We start from the raw sequence: 11284 nt of genomic DNA on the forward strand, positions 1-11284 counted from the left end.
GCTTTCCTTATGCTGCTCTCCTTAAAAGTTATATTTGTAAAAATACAAAATAAGCAATGTTGAGTGAAGTTTTCCTACTTGTATTTTTTTGCAAGTAACTCTAAAACTCATTGCAGCCTTTATTCTCCTCTGTGTGACACTTCTTTTTATAAAATGGAATTGCAGTTTAATATTGTTTGTAATAACTGTTTCATAGAGATGGCTTTTAAATGTCTAAAACTAGGCATCACAAAAACTCCTATAGAGTTGTGATCAGGTTTGGAAATGTCTTGCTATTTCTTCACAGTAAAAGTCAGAATCTTGCATTGAGACTTGCTTAGTATGCAAGGGCAGGGACACCTGTACATTTGGAGCCATTTCAAAAGGGCAGCTGCCCTTTCTAATTATGTTCTAATTTTGCGTGGGCAAGCTGGAAACGTAACAAATGTAACAGCGCTGCTCCAACTTTTAACACTGGGCGAAGCAGTATCCAAACATACATGTATCCATAGTCTAAAATGGTACCCTGCTCTGTGTTCTGCCTAACCTTACATTTAGAGAACTCTGACAGTACAAAGCTATGAAATTTCAACACTAAGCCATTAGATGGAGCTCTAAACCTCAATGCTGGTTGATCAGATTTCAGCTTGGCTGTTTTATAATATTCTATAAAGGAAAACTGAAAAATCTAGACTTTTTGGAAATACAGTTTAATTTTTAAGAGAGTTTAATTTCCACAAAGTAGTCTGAAATTACTGAGTAGAAAATGTTGGCTTTCTTAAGGAAGTTCATACTTCTTCATAACTGTACACAAGGTTTTGACATAATCTATTTCTGAAAACTCCTGGAGTAGCTGCCAGACTCCAAGCACATATTTGTGCATGGAAGTTCAGTTATTTACTCTTGTAAGCCTCTCCATAGGATTGTATTTGTTGATCTGGCAGGCTTCTCAGGAATATCAGTTCTCTCTCTTGTTTTGGTATGTTTTAGGTTTTTTTTACAAATTGGTAAATAGTCTGTTGTATTCAAATGACTGTCTGTCTGCATACTTTTGTAGTGCTGATTTGATTCTACACCCAAAGCATGATAGGAAATTCAGGCAGCAAATAAGACAGACTCTTACAGGGACCCTTATAGGGAAGTTTAGTCCCAGAATCTAAATACTAGTGATTTAAAATGATTTTAAGAGGCTGTACCTGCCAATAAGGAAAGGGGAGAGGAGACTTTTATGACCTGCTGCTTGTTGATCTTAATCCCATATTGGAAATGAGTAGTTGTTGTGGCTTGATACCCCAAAGTAGAAGCATGTGATAGAAGGGTAATAAACTGGTGGTCCTTTGTTTTACCCACCTACCCCCTTTTTTCTGACTTCAAGTGCTGGAAGCCATTAGAGGATGTTATTGGTACTATGGATTAGGTACAGAGAAGCAGGGCATTAGGCTGGGCTTTTAATTCTGGATGCAAGGATAGGAAATGACTGGCTTGGAGCAGCTAGAACCCAGTGTAGGTACCACTGTTTGATAAATGGTTGGTTGCTCAATATTTGGTCTGAACTGCCAATTATTAAGAGATAATTGGATTCTACGTATTCACTTCATTTTCCTCTTTCACTTTTTCTGTCTATTTGTTCTCCTAAACATACCCTTCCATTTCCTCAAAGGTTTATCATCTTGGTATTGACCTATAGTACTGCCTTTTCACACTAAACTGTGTTTTTCTTGAAATAAATAGTTTTAATAAACTCACAACTTAAGAATAGAAGTGTGGGTATGTTAAACCCACCAAAGATGAGTCAGATTATTATCTGTTCCTGAGGGAGGACATGGCTCAGCCTAGTGCTGACAAAGACCTCCAGTTTTCTTGAGGGGAGGAGTGATGGCATGGGTAAATTTGAATGTTTAAATTCCCTGTATAGTAGAAATGCCCAGTGCCTTCCTCAAGCCACACCCTGAAGATGTTTGTTAGTGGGAGCCAGCACCACTTTCACCCATAGACAGGTCACTTGCACTCAACCTGTCACTTCCTCAAAAGGAGCATGCAGAGGAGGGGGAGGAAAAGTGACTGGCAGTTCCAGGAAGATGTGAATACTAAATATAAAGGGTAAAAAGTTAGTGGCAGATCAGTGATCCAGTAGAGCCTGCCCCTACCATTTTGCACTTATGCAGAACACCATGGAGTTGGCAGAGTCCAAAAATGTATCTGCTGCCTTGTTGAAAGAAAATGGAGTGCTGAGGGGTTGTTTGGGGTTGTTTTTTTTTTACGAGAAATGGCTGAATCTTATTCGAGTTTAAATACCAAAAAAATCACTGGTGGGCACTGCTAGATGCTCTGGTCTGACTCTTTCATAATTCCAGAGCAGCTTATGTTTTATCTAATCAGCATGCTGTCGCAATTAGTGCTGGTGTTATGTTGGTGTCCACAATGCTTGTTGTAAACATGTAAGACACAGCTAGGCACTGGAGCTTGGGGTGGGGAGGGGGGCAGAAGAGATGTCCAAGCAGAGTGGTCCATGTTTAGGCTGGCACACAGATTGGGAGGTTTGTATTTGTTTAGGAGAACAAAGAGTTAGTTATTCCAGCTCTCCAACCACTTTCCCGCCTGCTGGTTGTAAGCTTGTCAGCTTCCTGTAGGTATCACACAAGGGCATCTTAAGAAGGACTCTGGACTATAGGTGGTAGAATACAGGCATATCTGCTTAGGGAAGGCTGCTTACCCCTAGGGCCACCTCAGAAGAAAAAAGAGAGGCTATTGAGAAACCAGTGAAAGGGGCAAAACTCCTGCTGCAGTAGGAGGGAGACTCCATACATATCATCTCTTCTTCTTCCCCCCCCGCGCACTAAAGTGAAATCTAGAATGCAAACCAAGAAGCACCTCTGCAGGTTCAACCACACCAAGGGAATTCCCACTCACTTGGGGGAATTCAGCACTCAGAAAAGTTACTCACTGGGTTTAAATATCTGCCAGGGCCCCTACCAGTGCTTCCATCAAAGGAGGCCCAGTCACCAACACCAATTGCAGCATGTCCACTGCAGTTGTGTTTCTACTAGACTGTAGAGTTACGCAGCATAACCCTACTGGAAGACACCAGTAGTTCTAGCTGCATCAGTTAATTATTTCCTGCATAAGAGTCACCAAAATTTAGTAGTACTGCTGTTTATAACAATGGTAGTGGTTGTATCCATAACTAACCTGGGCAGGGATTTTGCCGTAGAACTCTATTAGCCCATCCTCTGACAGATAACTCCCAGTAGCAGAGCATACCAAGTGCAAAGGTATTGCAAAACACCTCCAAACCAAGAAACAGCCAGAGGTTTGCAATGATTGCTTTGTAACCTCGGTGAGAAGTATTGCAGGTACAAGGTATCCCAGCTAGAAGCAGTGGCTGGCAATATCCTCTTGACTGCTGTACAAGGCTCTTGCCAATCTGAGTGTCAGACCAGATACACTACTGAAATGTTTCTATATGATGATTCTTAGTGTAACAAATCCAGTTGAGCAGAAAAAGGCAGATAAATAGCAAAAAATGTGGGCACTCTGCCTCCATGCCAGAATAGCATTGATGCCAGCGTCTGTAATTGTGATCTTAAGCCTCTCTTCAATTCCTCTTTCAAATTGTCCTTTCTGAGAAACAAGAAGGAATTCTTGATCACCACTGAACTACAGGAGCTGGCACCTTGAGAGGCTTGTGGGTAATTGATCACAACTCCGTACTGCAGCTGCTTATTGCATGTGCCAAATACTGATAACACAGTCGGTGGTGATGACCACATTTCAGCAGCTCAGAGATAAAGAGCCCTCCAAGGGCAAATGCTGAACTGGAAGGAGGCACACATTAGCTTTCTGCTCCTTTTTTCACTAAATCCAGCGCACAGCTTTGTTTATCTTCCAGAATTTGGTAATCTGCCTAAGCAGTGGCTCATGAAATTCCACTGCAGCAAAGAGAAAATATCACTATTCAAAAGTCAGGTTTGGTATCCTGGCTACCTCATACAGGGATCCTTCATCAAGTGATAGTTTCAGGTGTCAACAAAGATCACCTGTGTTGATGGGGAATCTGAATCAAGAACTTGGTTTTTGCCTGGGAGTTCTGTGGGGGCAACACACTATGCTCCTTGCTTTCTCACAAACCACTGGCCAGCTTAAAGGAGTGCTGTTTGTGGGTGATGGGGAGGAAAAAATCTATTTCCAGTCCTCCTGACTGGAGGGACAGTTGCTCTAGGTATAAACTTTTAAGTTGATCTTGCATAAGGGCAGATGAGTATAAAGGAAATCTTCAAAGTAGTTTATCTGGTTTCAGGCGTAAGTCTGATTTTTTGTTGTTGTTGTTGTTGTTGTTATTGTTATTAGTCCTGTCACTAAGGAAGGAGGAATTTATATGTGCTAGAGTTTCTAAAAGTTTTTAAGAAGGCAGTTCCAGTGTCTTCACAGCATTCCGTAATAGCAGTCAATTCTACTTGTCATAGCTACATTCAGCAGAGACCAGCTGGATCATAAGCTTGTGTGGGTGACACCCTACTTTGTCAGATGCTATGTCATCAGGTGTCAGAGCATCTGACAAAATAGGCGGTCACCTATGAAAACCTATGCTTCTCTGAACCAGTTGGTCTCTGAAGTGCCACCCTGCCCTGCCTTCTGTCTGACTCCAGCCTAAATACCTCTCAGCATTCAGTAGGATATAGTATGGATCAGTGCTTTGTAACAGTCTGAATCAAGCTTATTCTATTTGAATAGCAAATATAAGGTGTCTGCAAGAGAGTTATACAAATGACCAAATAACTGAGGAATGCAGAAGAAGAAATCCCTTCGTTAATTTGCAGTTAATTCTTGTGAGCATTGTGAGAGCAAAATGAGTTTAGAACGTGTGAAATGTAGTTGATTACACTGGGTTATATTCAGAAGTAAAAACAGTTAGTACTACACACTGTCCTCTTAAAAAAGAAAGGGATTTTTCAGGCATCTGAACTTTTCTCGGATCTTTTTCTCTGCATTGAGAGTGTTGGAGGTGGAGGTCTGGATTCTAATAACTACTGCTATTTTGTTTTAAAACATGCAAAACAGATATTAAGGTTTTGAATATTCCAACTTCCCTCATTTCAATATGGCTTGCAGACCTTTCATGGGAGGTTATGGTGCAGGTATATGATTGTATCTGTATTGCTTTACAGGTGTACACTGGTCTCTATCAGTGGGTCTTCCTTCATGAACATCAGGTAGCAGATTAATGCACTTTTCTTCTTGCTTTTTAACAGGAAGCCAAAAAAGGAAGAACATCTTAGTGAAGAGGCTGCCAAGGTGATTTCTAGCCTTCCTGACTTAAGTTTCATGCATGCCAAGGTGTTGATGTTCCCAGCCACATTAACACCTTCAACAAGCTGCCAAGAAAAGGTAGACTAAGTGATGTGAATTGGACACTTTCTATTGATTTTTCTTTTTTTTCCTTTTTTTTTTCTTCTTCCCTCTCCCCTTACCCCCAGGTCATAAAAAGCAATCTTGCTTTAATTAAAAAAAATCAAGTTCAGATGATTTGTTGGTAAGCAGCACTAGAAAGGTATACATAGCAGTGTATATTTATTTACATACTGGAGTCCTAAATTTATATTAGCAAAAATGTAAATAATTGGGGGTGAACCTTTTTGAAGATCTGCTCTTTTTGTTGTGCTGGGGTGTATACATTTACGTCTTTGTGAAATACACTGGTGATGTCCTTCTTATAAAACTTAAAAAAAAAAAATTAAAAAAACACACAATGAAACTTCAATCATCGCTGTCTGTGAAATCCCCTTTTCAGATTGTATTGAGTGTCTTAATTTCTTTCCTACATATATTAGAATACTTCACTCTTTGCTGAAAAAGCCCAAGGTCATTGTCTCTTTGTGGGGTTTTCAGCTTTTTTTTTTTTAAAACAGGCTCTTCTTTCTGTTCTGTCAACCTAAGGTGCTTTTTGGTTGGTTATTTTTTATCTTTTCAAACTTTAACAATATGGCTTTATTGCTGTGTAGCCTTTTGAAAGGTATATCGTCAGTACCTTTTTGTGTTAAGTTATGGATCACTGTCTGAACACATGATTTCTGAGGTCATTAGAAGATTGTCTTCATTCAATCAATTTGATTTGGAAAAGAAGGACCAAAACTATATGAATGTCTTACAGTGAAATTTACCTGTTACAATTTTTTTGTTCTGTTGTACCACTATTCCTTTGTTTGATTTTGCACAGTGTAAAATGACATAATCATAGATTGCTATGGTTTTAGGCTGTATATACAGTAAAAACTATGGGTTGTAAATGTTTGGGGAAATTCCTATGGAAAAAAGAGAGCTATGTAGAAGAACCTCTAACAAGGTTAATGTGCATGCCTGAGGTCTTTTGAGATTTAAGTGTGTAAATTTCCTTTTAGCTTACACAAAATAAAATTAATTTAAAAGATGTATATAGTCTGGCATGTTTTTATGCAGACTCTGTATACTATCCATCTTACTCAGAGTGCTTAGAGCAGTCATTCTCAACCTTTTTAGACTCAGTGCACCCTTGGAAAATGCCAGCTCTTAGCTTTCACTTGTTTTCTGACTACAGAGAAATAATGGAGCAATTCTTCTTTTGCAGAGAACTCAGAAAGACCACAACAGGGTCTTTGGAGGCACAGGATTCAAAATCTCTGAATTTCTCTCATGAATCTTGTGTTGGTGTTTGCACATCTAACAGTCTAATATTGCATACTACCCTACAGCACCCTTTCATGATCTCTTGGTACCCTGGCTGAGAATCACTGATTCAGAGCAAAACTGGTCACTTGTATAAAGGCAGGATATAACACAAACTTCCTCCTAGCCTCTATGCCACACAAGCCAACAAACTCACTCTCTCAATTTTCCACAAGAAGTTGTCAGATATGTATTTAATGGTCTTGTGTGTATGAACTACGCCTCTTTTCCATGTGCCACAGACTTCCTGTTTGCTTTCAGGTATTGCAGCTTGAAACAATTTAGTCTCATTACAGTATGATGTCTTCAAAGTAACGGGTGATACTTAAACACAAATCCAGGTGAAGGAAGACAACTGGGCTCCCCAATTTCCAAAGAGGAATTAAAAATGATAGTGTAGGATTTAGTTAATTCCTTTAGTATGTCAGAGGCTCTGTGTCATGTTGTCACTCTTTCATGAATAATACCTTGGTGAGGCAGGGATTTTGTTCCAGTGCCCACTGATTTCAAAGGAACTGGGTTGGGCTCAACACTAGCTAGCAATCCTTAGATGGAGAGAAGCCCCAGCAAAGTCCATGGTCTCCATCTAATGTCTTACCTTATATCTGTGCTTAGCTATTTCAAGCATACATAGCTAATGGGCAATTAATCAGCTAATACAGAACTCTGAAAAATTTCCAACAAATTCCCTGCCTCTTCTCCCTGTGCTTCATTGTCTGTCTGTCAAAAATCTGATCATAAGCATTAATGTGATGTCTCATGTGATCATTATATAAATCCTGAAATAAGTCTGAATTTTGTCAGGACTTTCAGTATAGGGATGCTTTTCAAATGATGGAAAGAAGTAGTCAACTGAGTGTTTACCCCTTCATAATGTGGAAGTTTCAATTAGTTTGTGGTAGCCACTCAAGACTTAATGATTAGCTGCACAGCTGCTGTAAAGTTAGGTTACAAAGCCTAAATTTGCTCCACTGGTCTCTGATTAGGGCTTCAGCACACAATAGGGTAGTATAAAACTGCATCCCCATGCAGTTGAAAGGGCTTATGTAAAAGCCATCTGCTATATCACAGAAAAACCTTTTAAATGGTTTCCGTCTTCATTACAGCACTGAGTTATGCTATACATTTCATCCAGGCACCAGCTTTTGGTAAGCCTGATGGTTTTCTGTTTTAATTTGGTCATTTTCTAATGTGTACATGCTGTAATAATCTGTTCTAAGGTTAAGCTGCTTTCAGTTGAAGACATTGTGGTGTTGTTGCTGTTGTTGTTTTCATAACTGCAAATGTGCCATTGGAGCTGGACTAGTGATACAACTGGAGTAGGGAGCTGTAGCTATTGTCTGAGGAGAATGCGTTTGGGAGCTGACTCATGATCCCAGGCTGGCGGGTAGTGGACTAAGCTGTTAGAGGAGTGGGGGTGGGAGTGCCAGCTGCAAGTTGATCTTAAGTCTCCTCACAATTGCCTCTCGTGGCAGCTGCCCATTTGTCTTCCAAGTCTGAGTACAGTACTGGTGGCCTCAGCATAAGTAGGAGGGGGGAGAGCACAGGCAGTGGGAGTCTATTGTGACTGATGCTTTAATCCTGAAACTTCATGTGAAGCCTGCGAGCTAGTTGGCTTTTGCACAAAATTTTGCTCTTCTGAAATCTGTAAAACCTCCCATCTAAATTCAGCCCTGTGAGTAGCCAGTAGCTGAGCTGCATATGCTGGTTTTGCTTTGAGAAGCAACGCGTTGCCTTTCCCCTCCATACTTGTTCCCTCTTCTTTCTTTGCAATTAACTTGCCTCTGGCTAGTGGGATGGATGGAGAGGCTCCCCTACAGCTGGCCTTTCTATTGTCTATAGTTTTTTTTCTCAAATGTTTGCCTGGTGCTTATGCTGCAGCTTTCATCTGCACTGAAAAGGTGTTTTGCTCATTGTGCCCACTGAAAAATACAGCGTGTTCTAGCTCATTGAAATCTTGCCTTTGCTTTCAGAAGGATGGGGCCCGTTTGGGCGTGGAGCATGAAATATGCCCCATTCCCTCCAGGCAGCTTCATTTTAATTGTCACTGAAGTGCTCATGTACAAATCCAGCTGAAACTGCAAGAGGCATCTTAATTTGAGTATAATTGTCAGAACTGGAATTTAGCCATAAAACAAAGTTCAAGATGCCTACTGTGAAGCATGCCACAGGATTTTGAACAGCACAGCAATAGCTGGACTCTTCTTCATCTTATCTGGAAGAAAATGTAGTCTTCCTAATGCACTGCAACATTCTGAGTCGGTAGTGTTGGCTTGCAGGAAACAGTGCCACCTGCTGCCTTTCCAGCACCACACCTGAGACTGTTAGATGCCTCATTGGAATAGGGATGAGGTGCACCTGACTTTGAGATCTCAACACTAGCACTCACCAATACAATGTCTGTATAGTCCTTCAGATGCTTTTCTGTAGCAGTTAATACTTCATCCCATCAGTCTGGTTCAGATGCTCTTATTGCAAGTAATATGATTGCAAGGTTAAGGGCATATTTGTTAAGCTGAAGTCATTGCACTCAAGGGGAAGACTTCAGTAGATTTCCTTTGCATTACATGTCAGATTTGGTCTTGTTGCTCAGTTTTTTTAAATGGGGGCCCTGTATGCCCAATTCTGCCTCTTTGAAAATCAGTTTCTGAAGTTGCAGACTACTGTGAGGGGATGAGATAGCTGCAAAGCACAGTTTTTTTCATATGCAACTTCCATTCACTGTTACCACTTTGTGATATGTACAGAGCTTGAATGCCATGTGTAGGCAACAAACTTAGCACGGTTGGCAATGGCTCGAGAGGCAATTGTGAGGAGACTTAAGATCAACTTGCAGCTGACACTCCCACCCCCACTCCTCTAACAGCTTAGTCCACTAACACCAACCTGGGATCATAAGTCAGCTCCCAATAGCAATGGCTCCCTCAAGTATTCTGCTCTGTTCAGGTTTCTCCCCCAGCTAAAAGCAGTGTAACCTGCACCAAAGGCAGGCTAGTTAGCAGTGTTAAGTGAGTGCCAATTAACTCACATTTAGAGGAAGTAGGATCTGAGAGACACTGCAGTGTGTTTGCAGGGGATAGCATTCAGGGAGCAGTGTGACACATGCAAGTGCCTCCTTATAGACATGGACTCGGGGCACATCCAGACGACCATGGTCACGTAGTATGTGGTGTGGCAAAAGTTTGCACATATTACACTACACGTTTGCACTGCAAATGCTGCACATACTACACAGTCCAGTGTTCTTTGTGTTGCAAGGGTGTGCTGCCCGAGCATGCACTGAGCCAAGGGGTTTTTTTGACCCCTGAATATACAGGGATCAAAAAAAAATGCAGGGGAAAAAACCTGAAGAAACACACGCTTGGCCAGAGTGCGCTGCTGAAAAGCGGATCCGGCTCGCCCAGAGCTGCACTTCGCAGCCAGGCAGGTGCCATGTAGCAGAATCATTGCAGCTGCAGCCCTGGGAGACCCCCAGTACCCCAGGTAAGGCTGCTGGGGCCAGCCCAGTGCTGGCCCCAGCCTCCCCTATCCTACCTGGAGTAACTTGCTGTGCACCAAAGCGCACGTGGCACAGGCATTCCTCAGGGACAAGAACCGGTGGTATGAGGTGTGCCACCACTACTTGTCCCCAAGGAAACAAATGTCCACACACGTCTGGATGCACTCAGAGCGTCCCACAGAAACCAGTGCTTTTATGATCTCTAGCTTCATTAATCATTGAAGGAAAGCCTCTTTTTTTTATGCAGTCGGGTAATCTTTTATAGGACTTGAATTCTGTTGCAGTTCCTCAAGGAAAGAGAAGTTACAATTCTTCTATGAAAACGCTTCTTGCCTTTTGTCTGCAGTGTCATTACATTAGAGTGAGCTGAGCTGCTTCATGATACTTCAGTTGAGTGAATAGAGGTGGATTTACACTGGTAATAATGTCCAGTGCTAAGGTCAGGGTGGGGGTTAATATACATGTCTTAACTGTTCTACTTTCTGCTCATCTTAAATGATTTCTAAAACCTTTTGAGAACATGAGGTTTTCATTTAGAATTTCTGTTAAACATGCCAAAATTCTGTTGGTTTGTTTTTTTTGTTGAACAAAATGAGCCCTCTTTTCTATTCCTCTGTTCAGTCGCAATTAAACAAGCAATGGTCTTTTGCATAGCTTTCTGCATATTAACCATAAGGCCTGGCCCCCAAAATGTCAAACTTCTTCTGTCACTGGTCAAACTCTACAGCTGGGAGCACAGGTGTAGGTGGCACTGGTTGTAAAAAGGTTTCATTTGAACACATCTGCTGAAAGGCTGCATTTTCTATACAAAACGAATAGTCTTAAACTGAGATTACTCATCTCATACCTGTTACATGACTGCTTTATTCACCTAGCAATGAGGCATCACTTTAATTAACACTCTCCCTTTAGGGCTTTTTGTCAATTTAACAAAACATGGGAGTTTTCTTTTACAACCATTAGTTGAAAGTGAGCCTGTTCAAAGAATAAGATACCCCTTCTTACTCAGCCTGTCTGTGCTCATTTACAGCTGTGCTTATGGTGAAACCCAACAGTTTGATGGATCTCTGATGTGGGGATCTTTTTAGTAGTGGGAGTGGAGGAAGC

General features: G+C 41.2%; 1 protein-coding gene across 6 annotated transcripts in view; it reads left to right on the forward strand.

Moving 5' to 3' along the window:
* The window catches only part of AFTPH (aftiphilin), a 42348-nt gene extending 35945 nt beyond the window's left edge, over positions 1–6403 (forward strand). For 5 of the 6 annotated variants that reach the window (XM_025191471.1, XM_025191472.1, XM_025191473.1 and 2 more), the window contains one exon: positions 5229–6403. In XM_025191471.1, coding sequence (XP_025047256.1) covers positions 5229–5373 — 145 coding nt within the window. In that variant the 3' untranslated portion in view covers positions 5374–6403. The remainder of the gene's footprint in view (positions 1–5228) is intronic. The other variant, XR_003091729.1, reaches the window with a different exon arrangement.
* The last annotated feature ends 4881 nt before the right edge of the window (positions 6404–11284 follow it).

The sequence above is a fragment of the Alligator sinensis genome, unplaced genomic scaffold (assembly GCF_000455745.1).
Source record: "Alligator sinensis unplaced genomic scaffold, ASM45574v1 scaffold219_2, whole genome shotgun sequence".
Lineage (NCBI taxonomy): Eukaryota > Metazoa > Chordata > Crocodylia > Alligatoridae > Alligator > Alligator sinensis.